At 39.9% G+C, this 14,425-nt stretch overlaps 1 protein-coding gene across 1 annotated transcript; it reads left to right on the top strand.

Annotated features, from left to right (window-relative positions):
- The first annotated feature begins 3,636 nt into the window (after positions 1-3,636).
- wfikkn2a (info WAP, follistatin/kazal, immunoglobulin, kunitz and netrin domain containing 2a) lies at positions 3,637-7,133 on the top strand. Its single transcript, XM_052132264.1, has 2 exons — positions 3,637-4,378; positions 5,619-7,133. Exons 1-2 carry the CDS (start codon positions 4,172-4,174, stop codon positions 7,131-7,133), a joined length of 1,722 nt encoding a protein of 573 aa, XP_051988224.1. The 5' UTR covers positions 3,637-4,171.
- The last annotated feature ends 7,292 nt before the right edge of the window (positions 7,134-14,425 follow it).

The raw sequence follows: 14,425 nt of genomic DNA, 5'->3' as shown, positions 1-14,425 counted from the left end.
TGGTGACATTGAATCACTGGTAACCTTCTTTGTGTGTGAGGGGGTGCAGCTTTCTGGACATTGTCTAAACCTCTGAGTATAAAACAAAGCTTAACTCGCTGCTATGGTTCATCTTTTGTCTGAGTGTCACACAAGATAATGAGCTTATTAGTGGTCATAACATGTTCATGAAATCAATGACCCTTCATGCAGGTGGGAAGCCCATTCATATAGAAAGTATTAATACCTTCCAAAAATCCATTCAAACAAAATATTTGTATACGCGGAAGAGCCGTTAAATCCTTCCTCTATTGTGATGCACAGATTTGGTGCAAGTGGTAAGCTTCTTTAAATTGAAATAGAGAAAGCTGCTTATTTCTGTCATTTTGCAATGTCACTTTCATGGTCATAAGGAAGCTGGATTTGATCTACTGACTATCCAGATTTTATGCGACTGCATTTGATGAAGGTGAAGTTGCAGCTGAAGGTTCTTAAGGAGTTGAAAGATAAATTTTAGGTCATCTTGTTTAACCATACTAAAACAAGCCATATGCTATTTATTTACCCTTAAGGAAACAGCTGTGTTCACTTATTTCAGCATGATTTAAAGTATTATTCCAGGATCAATACAAGTTAAAGGGATAGTGTCACAGTTTGCAGTAGAGGCAGGACCCAAACGCAGCATAAAAAAACAACGGGAATTTATTTAAACAAAAATAGAAAAAACAAACATAAACTACCCCGTCTGGGAAAACACAGTACAATCCTGGAAGCCCACTGAAGCTGGGCTGGGGGCAGATGAACTGTCTCCAGGACCGACCAGAACTTACAGGACAGACTAGGCACAGGAAATAGGAACAAGAAAGACCCAAAACAAGACAAACTGCCACTGGACAGCACACGCAATGAACCTCAGCACAATGTGAAGACAGATCGAGACCCAGGCGCAAAGCGAGCGCAACACGAAGATCATTCACGGTTTTGAGAGACAGACACAATCTATTGGTGCGAGTGCATGCCGCCTAGATGGCATAAGCTCAATGCACCAATATAAGACAAGACATGGAGCATGAGTGTTCAGATCCCATCATCAAAACCGTAACCGAACGAGACAGTGAAGTCAGGATCCAGACACCATGCTCCAGACATGAAAAAAGACAGGTTGGACAGAAGGCAGAGCTGGACAGTAATCTGGCATAACGGGCATTTTCCCAGTGGGCCGACACTCTTTGGGGCCAATCAGGTCTGGACTTGCCATCTGGAGAACCGAGCAGCCCTGTGGATCTGCCGCAAATGGGCCGAATAAGCTACAATGTGCGGCCGCGTTATGCAGAACGGACCACAAAACGGAGAAAAAAAAGACAACGAACACTGCCCCCTCCCCCCAGTTGCCATGTAAAATCCCGGGCCGATTTCTCTTCCCAGTCCAGCCCTGACAGCAGGGAAACCACACCCGAAGCCATGCGCTCACACAAAGGCAGAAACTGAAACAAGACAGACAGAACAATGATGTCATGATCCTGTCACACAAAAACCCAGACTGACAGATAGTTCACCCATAAATGAAAATTCGCTCATTCTTTACTCACCCTCATGCCATCGCATATGTGTATGACTTTCTTTCTTCAGTAGAAGACAAACCAAGATTTTATATTATAGGTGTGAATGAGAAACGGATCAAAATAAAAAAAGTCCTTTTTTACTCTAAATTTCACTTTTTGTAAAGTTATATACAATTTTACAACTTCGTTGCCATGACAACGTAACACAACAACCTTAAAACGACTGCAAAAATTATTTTAACCATTTTAAAGCTCAAATAATACAGTTTATAAAGGAATAATTTCCACAATAATGAAAATTTGCTCACCCTCAGGCCATCCAAGATGTATCTGAGTTTCTTTCTTCATCAAAAAGATTTTTAGGATTTCATTTCAGGCCTCCTTTAAACAATGCAAGTGAATGTACTAAATTTTTGCCGGTCCAAAATGCATATTTAGGGTGCATCAAAAGAATCCACACGACTCCAGTCGACAAATAAAGTTCTTCTGAACCCAAATGATTGATTGTTTTTAGAAACAAAACAATAAATTTTAACTACAAATGATGCACGCTCATGAGAGGTATGACTTAAGCTCGTTGGTAAGGTCACGCGTCACGTGGAGGAGGCGGCAGGAAGCACGCCATTGTTTACAGGAGAATGAACGCTGTGCAAATGTTTAATTGTCTTTACTGTAGATTTGTATTTGTATAAGTGTATTGTTCAAAATGGTCATTTGGCGTATGTTGCTCTGCCACTGAAACAATCATTTTTCAGCTGATGTCACCAAGCCCTCTCCTTTTTCAACTCCTCCCCTTTTTACAAATGCTCACTTTTTACAATCCAATCAATTCCCAATGGATCTCTTGCACCTGAAATATGTCACATTAAGGAAGCAAAATGGGTTACAAACATTGTTTTATGTTGATTTTAAGATTTTTAACAATGTGCCTGTTAGGTGATTTCATGTCAGAGCAACCTACAGTCAAGGCTTAATAGTTTGTTAAAAAAAAAAAAAAGAAGTTTGTTTTTTCATTGTGGCTACTTAAGGTTGAATACACTAACTATATAACTCAATATATATCTATACAATATATATCTCCAATGAAAAATAAATAATAACAGTATCTGCTATCAGAGTGATGCTGATGAGAATATAGAAAGACTGCAAAATAAAAGGGGAAAGCATGTTGTATGACAGTTTTGCATGTAAGTCTGGTCTTTAGTGCCCTGTCTGCTGACAGCATCTTTGAACCACATGACCTCTACACTATACCGCACAGCTGGAGTCAACTTTCCCATGTCTGCTAAACTCAGAGGGAAAATAAATTAACTATTGGATGAGTATGTTACTGACATGTATTATAACTGACATTATTTTATTGAACTATTAAAACTTAGATATTATAAAACTTCAACTTTTTGTGTGACATTTAGATACACTGTGTTTCAACAATGTTTATGTTCAAAATTTAAATGATTCCATTCTATTTATTCTGCAACATGATACACTACATTTGGCAAAATGTGCAGTATACAACAAAGCATATTCAATGCAATACTGTATCTCAGATAATGAAGCTCATATTGATGTTCCAGTCCAGTGATGAACAGACCAGAATGAATTCTAACTGCGTTTTTTAAGACTCATTATTTAAAAGCACTGCCAACATTTCAAGTCAACATGAAATATCATTTGCAACCCATTTTACTTCCGTAATCTGAGGTAATTCTATGTGAAACAGGATATTCCACAAGAAAAAATGTAGGGCGGGACTTGATTTTATCCATCCGGAATTTATTGGATTGTGAAAAGTGGGTGTTACATACCAGAATGGAGCCAGGCGGTTGGAGGGGAGGGTTAGAAAGCAAGAGAAATCTGTGACAAGTCATTTAAGAGACAAGTAGTTACATTTTGCTAAAAGATTACTTTTTGTCCGGAATAACATTCTCAGAGGAATCATGCACAGTAAGACCAGCAAAGTGAATTAAGAAAGTAAATAGGATCAATTTAGATTTTTAACTTATAGACTTAAGGGCTTTTTTAAATGTTTTTTTTTTGGGGGATTAAATATTCAACATAATTATTTATGTATGAAATAACTGGATGCCACTGGCTAAATTAAACATGCAACACGGAGAGATCATGTAACGTGTTTATCATTGCGTACTGCTTCCCATACTTAAAAATAGTAACCTATAAAGTGTTATCAGTATGTCTGAAGCAGTGCGTTATTATTCCAGTCCATAGCCAGACTTTTGGTCGGGTAGTGTAAATGTATTCTGCGCGTCATGCAGGTGCCACTATGCTTCTTAAATGTCAAAGAGATTTGAGAAGTTAGTGTGCTCTTAACTGCACCTGCCATGGATATATTTGCAAATAAATAGCGTGGATACGCGTTTTAACCAAGTATATTAAATGTTAAGTCATTGGGATGAACCCTCAACCTATAATCTCCGTAGCGAACGTAGCGCGGCGCATTGACCTCTCCTCCACTCCACGAGCCTCTTGAACGGATCGGACGTCCTTCACACTTTATCCAAGGTCCCCACTTCTCTCTGCCCTATTTTACGCGTTATTTTGGCGGACACTGCGTAGTTTTTCACTCTTGGGTCGTTTATATTTTTGAACGCACTTTCTATCGCGTGGATATGTGGTGGATGCTCTTTCCCAGATGGATATGGTTTTTATTGGGACAGTTGTGCGTCTTGCGTTTGGACTTACGCGCGCGAGCGATGCCAATGATGCCAATGTCCAAAGTGGTTTATTCTCACGCGGGAATGTGTCCGAACGAGATGAACCCGAACCTGTGGGTGGATGCCATGAGCACCTGCATGCGAGAGTGCGAGTCCGATCAGGTGAGTTCAACAGTCTCATTTTGTGCACGCGCATCAGCTTCCAATCAGTCTCATGTCTGTTTTGCGTCCTATGGCCATATGCATCGTAATATGTACCATGGTAAACATAGTTTCCGCAAATATACTATAGTTATCGATACTAAAAATAAAACGGTGGTAACTTGGTATTTGCCACAACTGCCATAAATAATGACAAAAGTATTCTGAAAGTTGCAAGGAGTCCCATTCATGAGTTTACAGTAATTATAATAACTTTGTAACTATGGTATGTTGGTGAAAAATATAGTTAGCATGGTATCTTTTTTTCTAAAAGGGACTGTCTGTCTTGAAAAATATATACCGTGTTAACCATATTGCAAGAAAAACATAAATATACTATGGTAATTAAAGTTTCTACAACTATTGTTACTCAATAATACGTTAAAAAGAAAAAGATTTGAATGCTTATACAACATTGATTCAGTATTAATTTATTATCTCACTGTAGTAACAATGATTGCAGTAGCCATGCTGTTTTGGCCAAAATTATGGTATCATAGTCATTTCTGTATGTGCAGGCTTGCTGCATGTTTTTTTAGCTCAACATACCACTGTAGTATATAACTGACTCTTCAGATCAAGTGATTTCATGATGAAGGAGCCTAAAAAGTCTTGAATATTACCATGCATCCATATTTCATTACATTTAGATTAAATTATTCATTTCACCATGACACCAGACAAGACATAAATGATTGATAGATGATTTACAAGGCATGTGCATCAATCCCTAAGCAACCACATGCCTTTTATGACAGTAGATTGTCTAATTCTTTCAACATTGTCATTAGCCTGTTCTGTCTTTAAAATGACTTCTTTACCTGCAGTCATATATGAGCTTTAAACATGTTTGTATTGTTTCCTAAAGTTGATTCTCTTTCATCATTTATCTACCGTCATGATATTTCATACCTGGATTACTTACTTTTTCCATGGAACACAAAAGGAGATGTTAGGCAGAATGTCAGGGACTGAGAGCCTAGGTCACCATTCACTTTCACTGCATATTTGTTTCCATACAATGTGTATACATTAAGTTAATGGTGACTGAGATTGCCTAATATCTGCCTAAAATCTCCATTTGAGTTCCAAGGAAGATTTAAAGTTATACGGGTTTGGAACATGGTGAGGGCAAGTAAATAACTCAACTAATTCAAGCATTGAGCACACTCCAATTGATGTTACTCTTTTGTTTCTCCAGGACTGTGAGCCATTTGAGAAATGCTGTTCAAATGTTTGCGGACTTAAAAGCTGTGTGGCTGCTCGCTATGTGGACATTCAAGGTCGGAAAGGTCCGGTGGGGATGCCCAAAGGAGTGACCTGTGACAAATTCATGTGCACTCAACAGGGTTCTGAGTGTGACATCTGGGACGGCCAGCCGGTGTGCAAATGCCGGGACCGTTGTGGACGGGAACCCATGTTCACTTGCGCCTCAGATGGTATGACCTACTACAACAAATGCTACATGGACGCCGAGGCGTGCACCAGGGGCGTCACCCTCTCTGAGGTCACATGTAGGTATCACTTCAGCTTGTCCAACACCAGCCCTCTCCCAGAGGAGACCACGGTCCGACCCACTACTGCCCATCTTGAGACCACGCCCATGGACGTTCAACGTCCCATCATGGTCAGCAATCCAGTACACCACTTTGTCTTTGTGGGTGAAACGGCTAGCTTTCTGTGTGAGGTGACGGGCAAGCCCAAGCCAGCGATTACCTGGGAGAAACAGATTGAAGGCAAGGAGAACACTGTAATGCGACCAAACCACGTGCAAGGAAACATAGTGGTTACCAACATTGGCCAGCTGGTCATATACAACGCCCAGATCCAGGATGCCGGCATCTACACCTGCACTGCCCACAACCAGGGCGGGTCTGTTCAGGCTCATTTCCCGCTCTCTGTGGTTCCAAGGGAGCAGTCCAAAAACCAGCCATTGATGAATTCCACACGTCTACCAGCCGAAGAGTGCCTGAAAACACCTGATATCGGTGACTGCGGGGAGGAGAGTATTAGCTGGTACTATGAAGCCAAACGCAACAACTGCTTTACCTTCACATACAGCCAGTGCAACAAAAACAAAAACCATTTCAATACATACGAGTCATGCATGCTATCGTGTGGAGCTGAACTAGCGACACTTTGCTCCTTGCCCAGCGTGCAAGGACCCTGCAAGGCTTACAAACCACGTTGGGTTTATAGCCATGCACTCAAGAAATGCCAGTCATTCGTTTATGGAGGCTGCGGTGGAAATGAGAACAACTTTGAGAGCAAAGAAGCTTGTGAGGAAATGTGCCTCTTCCCCAAGACCCACAACTGTAAGGTGTGCAAACCCCGGCAGAAGATGGTCCCCAGCTTCTGCAAGAGTGACTTTGTGGTCTTGGGTCGAATCTCAGAGTTGACAGAGGAACATGATTCTGGCCATGCACTCATTACGGTAGAGGAGATCTTGAAGGATGAGAAAATGGGGCTACGGTTCTTCGGGCAGGAACCTCTGGAAGTGACGCTGCTCAACATGGATTGGAACTGTCCTTGTCCGAACATAACAAGAGCAGAGGGGCAAATGATCATCATGGGGGACGTTCACAACGGCATGGCGGTGCTGCAGCCTGACAGCTTCGTGGCCACATCCAGTGTGCGGCGAGTTCGCAAATTCCGCGAGGTTATCAACAAAAAGACTTGTGACGTTCTGAAGGAGTTCAGTAGCACAAAGTACTAGGAGGCTTCAGATGCAACACCAACATTACTCTCTGGACATCTTAAGCCAACGTGCCTGCCTCTCACCTGCTTTTCTTCACGAAGCAGACTCACTGATTTTTGCTGTTTTGCAAAAAGCGATTTGTAGATTCTACAATCATATATCATACTGGTTCTTCTTCCGCAGCTTGGAGCTGCTTGAATTATCCATTAAGAGACAATTTATGGATTGCAATGTGCAAATGACACATAGACATACATATATATATACTAGATGAATTCATACAAAGTATTACCTTATTTACATCACATTTTAGTTTGACTAAAAAGCCACGAATGTTGTATTAAACCAGACTATCTTTTCCTGTATCAGAACAAATTCGAATCTTCGGTTGAACGATGAAACAGGTGGTTAAACTTTACTAACCTAAAAACTCTATTTATACTTCATGAAGATTTCATTGCATATGAAAGCCATGTCATACTTTAACTAAAAAAATATGACATGTTAAATTCTCTTGCACCTTATTTTAATTCATAGTCTTTCGTACTGTAATCATTTTACTTTGTTCCATCTATTTATTTTAACACCATACCATTATGTTACTACCATAAATGTAAAAATAAAGGTAGTTTTTATAACTATGTACATGCGTTACAATATATGTTGTTTTTTTGTCAAACCATAAAATGGCAAACATATAATGGGACTATAACTATTATTTTATGAGCAGTTGAAATTGTATTAAATGTTTATGGAACACCACCAGAGAGGCGATTAAAGACATTTCCAATCAAATACCATTCTTGTTCTTTAAGATCACATTTCATGAGAACAAGTAGAAAACATGCAGGCTTAGATTGGATTTCAAAACTTCATGAGGCGTTTTTGAATGTGCTTTGATAAGGGGGCGACATACTTTATGATAGAACAGTGGTCCCACCCCCCACCCCGATGGATTCTATTGTCAGTCAGTCCTGGCCTTCGTTCTGGAACAGGTCACATTCCAGCTGTTCTTTGGTGGGAAGTGTTGCGACTAAGGGGGATGGGGGGCCAGTCTGATCCCTTGTGTTGTGTCTGGATCTGGTTCTCTCTCCATGCCCGCAGACCTTTCATGTGAGAACCTCTGCCTCCCCCTCAGCCGCCCGGTCCTCTCATCTCCCCAGCTCCATCTCCAGCCAAGCTGTGACCCTGCATGGAAGGGGAGCCAGCACACACACCACTCTCTGTTTTAAAGGCACGGCTTTGAACTTTTGACTGGGGCTGGATGGGAGGGAGAGGGATAACACATGCTTTTTCCCTAGGGTGGGCCTCCGATGGCTGCTACCTCAGCCTGGCTGACAGGGCCTCATCCATGACCCTGTAAGAGGCTAATGAAAAGAATGAAAAGAGAGGGGGAGAGAATCAGAGATAGGATTAGCTTGGGGGAGGATGCTAGGAATGTGGATTGGGGAAGTTTCATTAAAACTGTTGACAAGTGTCAAGTGAAGCACTCATGCTCAAGTTCAGCGGGCAATAAAATTCTGGCAATTTTTTTATGTTTTCTAGTCTGATAATCACTTGCTATGAATGTTGGCAAGGCAGGACTTTAGAAGCATATTCAGAATTGGGGGGACCACATATAATGTTTGAAAGAATGGTCACCCAAAAATGTAAAGTCCTTCAAAACCTGTGTGACTCTCTTTCCTTGGTGGAACACAAAAGAATCAGTAAAACAGAATAACCTAGTTTCATTTCATCTTTTTGCCATACTATAAAAGTGAAAGTTGACTGAGGCTGTCATTCTGACTTAAGAGTCATCTTTTGTGTGTCATAAAGGTTTCTTGAGTAAATGGCCAAAGCAAACTAACCCTCTAAATATTGGCCAATGAAAAAACATATCATCGACCACTCATCCATCTTGGGTGTCCACGTATCCGCCTCAAAGTCTTTGGTGGTTATGCCCTATTGATAAGTATCTCAAGCTTAATAAGGTCTCAGTATGATCTTTAAATTGTGATTAAACCAAGCTCAAGGGCCAATCGCTGTAAATGAGGAAATTACATCGCTTTTAAGATCTCATGTTTGTTTTAGGGTTTTTTAGATACAGAATATGCCACAAAGGTAATCAACATAATCAAAGGGTAGGAAATACATTTGTATCAATAAAAATGTTATGAACAATTAACAGTTCAATGTTTTACCTCAGTATGAAAGGCCTTTGAAATGTATCATAAAACCTAAATAATTATTGGATCTTATTCAGTCATTGAAAGAAGCTTGTCAAGAAGCTATATTCCTTTAATACCAAGTTATATCACTGTAGTTGTAATAATAGTATATTAGCAGAAACTATGGTTGCCATGGTGCATTTTTTTGCAACCAAATGACTGTTTGGAAGAAGCACTGACATCTACTGGTCAGCATCAGAAGCGACTGCTTTTTGTACAAACAGTATGAATAGTTTTATCATAGTGGAATATCGGGTCAAATTCAATCAAAATACAAATGTACTATTTATTTATTAATCTGATGTTGGGATGTTCAGCTTTAAGTCATTGCATCAGCGACTTGTCGAAGCATCTTGACCCCGCAGTCTCACCTTAGTGGGCCCCATGCACTTGACAGTGTTCAAGTACTTCTACTGCAGATTGATCCAGGATACTATTTAAGTCGCTCTCAGGCATTTTTCTTTGGCCTCCATTGATTTGTGTGCTCTGACAAGGGCATTCGGTTCTTCTCGGAGTAAATTATGCAAACTAAATGTCTAATTTTGTATGCAGCAGTGGGCGTGCATATGTGGTCCATTCACACATGAGATTCCCACAACGTTTAGGAGTCTGGTGATGTCCCGAAGGCGTGGGAGTCTCCACAATGAGAGACTTTTTGAACCGATGTACATTATTAAAATATCTGATAACCAAGACCAGTTGCTGGCCAATGCATTCCTTTGTTTTAATGAAGAAGGTCTTACAAGTTATCCAAAACTTGGAACACGAATAACGGTATACTAAATACACCATATTTTAGATAAATGAGTCGAAAACATTGTAATAAACAGCAGCAATAAGAAATATATGTGAGTGGGGGTGGCGTAGTGGGCTAAAGCACATAACTGGTAATCAGAAGGTTGCTGGTTCGATCCCACAGCCACCACCATTGTGTCCTTGAGCAAGGCACTTAACTCCAGGTTGCTCCGGGGGGGATTGTCCCTGTAATAAGTGCACTGAGAATCGCATTGGATAAAAGCGCCTGCCAAATGCATAAATGTAAATGTTCAAAATGTCCATATATAAGACACGGCGACTTCATCACAGGGCCTCAAATGAATCAATTAATCGTTTATTTGAAATTACTCATTTACATGAACCATTAACGAATCCGAATTTATTACACAGAAGCATTGGCCGTTTAAGATTTGACCTTTCAAAAGCACATATTACGACTTCATGCAGCGCTGCGACCGATCGGCGCTGGACTTGAAGCAGTGCATGTCAGTTAGAATTTTTATTTGTATTTTTATTATTAAAAACAAGCCTGGGGTATACATAGTACACAATACTACAGATAATATTTTACAATAATGCAAAGACATTATATTCATTACATAGTGTAATGGTTTTCAATGCTTTGGAGTTGTTGGAGGCACAAAGAGTATTTAAATAATGTCTTTACATTAAGTCTTTACAAATAAAGTCTTTACAAAAAAGTGCAAATGTGGGCTTTATAGACAAATGTACACTTATGTATAAAAAACTTGGCAAGAAAAATAAACAAATTCATCAGAAAATACTCGCTTTTAGTTCGAAAATTTGTCTGACTTGAACCGGCGCCTCCACCGCGTCACCGTTACGTATGCCATCAAATTACCGCGAGAGCGATTCGAGATAGACTGCTATGTCAGTCTATAGCAGAAATAAGAGCAGTGTGGTCGTATGCCATTACCATTCAGCAAAAACTCTTACAACTCTGTGTATTTATAACAGTACATCATGCTATATTATATTTGTCCTCGTAATATTATGTTTATTCATAACTTTTTTTTAAATGATTTTCTTCTTGTACACAAAGCAGGCACTGTACTTAGCAGCACATAAACTTGAAATTAACACTGGTTGTTGTCTGGTTATTTTTATGTAAAATTTAAACAGCTGTCTATCTGAATTCCACATCTGCAATAAAGAAAGCAAACTTCAACTGGAACTGAAACTGGACTGGAAGCCCAAAGTGTCCAGCTTGACGGCTCTCTTTTCAACTCCGACTGCAACCATCAAATCTCACCGACCGGTGAGGCAAGGGCAGTCGAACTCGAACACACCTAACGTGTTGATGCTAGCTTTAGCATATTAGCCAACATCAGTTCCTCACTTTTATCACAAAACAACATAGCCTACATACCATATTTATACAGCGTGTGGTGCTGGTAAAGCATTCAACTTACATTTTTAAGGTCTTCACTGAAGTTTTGCTTGCTGCTACATTCTTAATTATTTAAAATTGTTTTGTCAGACCAAAATGGCAGCCAGGTAACTCTGCCCTTCCACTACGGCAAGCCAAGAGTGCTGAGTGCAGGAACATTCCACACTTCGTTTTGACATTTACATGTATGCATTTGGCAGACGCTTTTATCTAAAGCGACTTCCAGTGCACTTATTACAGGGACAATCCCCCCGGAGCAACCTGGAGTTAAGTGCCTTGCTCAAGGACACAATGGTGGTGGTTGTGGGGATCCAACCAGCAACCATCTGATTACCAGTTTACCAGTTATGTTCTTTAGACCACTACACCACCACCACTCCTGTTTGACAGTTAAGGAAATCATCCAGGTACTCATAGTACACTTCTTTTTGTTGCAGTTTCAGTGTTAACATATTACTTGTACTACTTGCATTACAAAGTGGCATAGAGTAGTGCAGAAGGCGGTTTGAGATGCACCTGTTGTCTTCACAACACTACATCAGTAAATTGTTTATTTTTACTGGTTCATTCACATGAACTGTTTGAACAAACTGATTCACTTCAATGTTTTTAACTTTTCCACTCTATGAGAGAAAGAGAGAGGATGGTTTAGTTTAAGGTGAGTGTGTTTTATGTGACAAAAAAAAGATGGTTGGAAAAAGTAGCTTGTTACTGTAAAAGCTAAAATAGCTGTACTACTGCCACGCTACTGAAAAATTGTATTAGCGTAGCTACTTTTAGTTAGGCCTACTCCCCAACCCTTTTCCAAACATTGCCTTCTGCTTTAGGGGGCATTCACACAAAACGTTTTTATGTTCATCTGTTCTATTTTATAAATGTATTTATTTATAATTACTATTATAATGTATTATTACCGTTTTGCCGCATCTTACTGTATATTTTGCAATTTGCGCATGAGCGCTGTGTTTAAAAGCCCAAACATACTGCAACCAAGTGTGCGAACGCAGATGCACCTTGCTATGCAAGCTCGATTCCACACATCGTTGCGTAGAGAAATGCATCAGCGCTCAGTTCATAAGTCATGCATTCTCTGCATTGCCGCAAGTGGCGCTAGAGCAGATTTTCTGTTTTCAGTCAACAACTGTCATGGTGGAGCAGCAATTTGAGGAGAGTCTTACTGAACAAGTTAGATTATACAAACATATTTACAACCCCTCATCCTCTATCCATTCAAATTAAACAGCGATTGAAAATGCTTGGCAAGAAATTTCAGCTTCCCTAAATTCTGCTAACGGCACTGTAAAGAGAAAATGGAAACAACTACGGGACTGATTTGTCAGAGCCAGGAAGAAATGGAAAGGCGTCGGCATAGGAGATGCCGCAACTAGCTATGGATATCCAGTCATTTTGGACATGTTGGGATGGCTTTTTGACTTAATAAAACATAGACCACAGAGTAAAGTTTTCGTGATTCGGTTTCGTGGCGCCTAAAATAAATCTATCGTCTCCTTGTGGTGTGAGGTTTGAAACCACCAGAGCAACACAAGATCGTACGTGAAGTATGTTTCAGCCTTAAGAGTTCTGTTCATGTTGCTTTTTTGTCACAAGAACACGTTCTGTGTGAATGGCCCCTTACTGTTACGAAATCCTCTCTTCAACCTTTATTTGCCACAGTCAGGTCTGCGTTTCCCAAAAGCATCATAGGCTAGGTAGATTGTTGAAACCATTGGCGCCAATGGCCTCTACAATCAACTTAAGCTTGAGATGCTTTTGGTAAACGCAGCCCAGTTCAGTTCATTGTTCACAAAGTTCATAGTCAGCTCCTCTATATCTGTCCAATCAATGTCATTCTTGAGGCTACCAATGTCTGACTCAACAGTCAAGATTATGTTACCTGGCAGAAAATAGTATTACTAGAAAAAGCATTTTAAAAGTGTTGCTTACAGGTTATTTTTATGTCCTAGTGTTGTGAATTTCGATTCCATGTTTTCCTCATTGTAAGTGATCTGAGGTTAGTTTTATGGTTTGTCTAGCAGTTGTTGGGGTTATGCGTTCAGAGGATAATGGATCAAAACATCAAACCAGGATTTCAGAGCCACTGCATTCTACTCTCCACTGGGGGGCGGTATTGCACCAGGGCTAATGTTGCATTAACAGACCAGTCTCTATTGCTTTCTCATGGCATAGGTTTCCCTTTTCCCTAAATTATGCAATGCATATCAGCATACAGAGTCTAGTGTTTTTAATTTGATGAATGAAGAAATTAAGGTATGAATGGATAATTCACACTGCCATAATCACTTCCTTACTAGATTTCAGACCTATCACTAATACCCCAATGTAATGCAGAGATATCACAGTTGAGTGAACAGAGTAATAGGACATTAACACGCTGCAGTCTTTTTTTCAAACGGGGCCTCTGGTTCAATGGTTGATTCATCAATAGGGAATAATTTATGTGCAAGTTAAAAGGGTCAGCGGTAATTCATATAGAAAGCTGGTTGGAGTGGAGAGCCTGAATGCTAGAACATGATACACATGTCTCGATTCCTGAAATCAAATTGTAAAGTCTTTTAAGAGTCATAACTACATGCCTTAAACACGTCTATATACTGCTACTGTAGATGAATGTCACGAAACCTGAGAATATATGAAAATGTCTGATTCATATTTCAATCCAAATCTAAAAAGAAACAATAAATCACATTTTGCTTTAATAAATGAAGCCTGTTGTTAAAAGCAGTTGTTAAAAGATTGTTTGCACTGTACTGTGCATGTATATATAATGGCTATGTATTTGTATTTTAATGCGATTTGGAAATAAGGTCCCAATGAGAAACATCTGCCTGAAATAGTGATGTTGGCTCAGCAAATGGTGTGAATATGGGACACGAATATATGGTTGTCCAACCAAT

Source organism: Xyrauchen texanus, chromosome 8 (assembly GCF_025860055.1).
Source record: "Xyrauchen texanus isolate HMW12.3.18 chromosome 8, RBS_HiC_50CHRs, whole genome shotgun sequence".
Lineage (NCBI taxonomy): Eukaryota > Metazoa > Chordata > Actinopteri > Cypriniformes > Catostomidae > Xyrauchen > Xyrauchen texanus.
The sequence above is the reverse complement of the archived record's forward strand: the minus strand, read 5'-3'. Positions and strand labels throughout refer to the sequence as shown.

Coding starts and splice junctions, on each gene's coding strand:
- wfikkn2a (XM_052132264.1), top strand. CDS start 4,172: ATGTGGTGGATGCTCTTTCCCAGATGGATATGGTTTTTATTGGGACAG. Junction 4,379..5,618: donor GAGAGTGCGAGTCCGATCAG/GTGAGTTCAACA, acceptor TTGTTTCTCCAG/GACTGTGAGCCATTTGAGAA.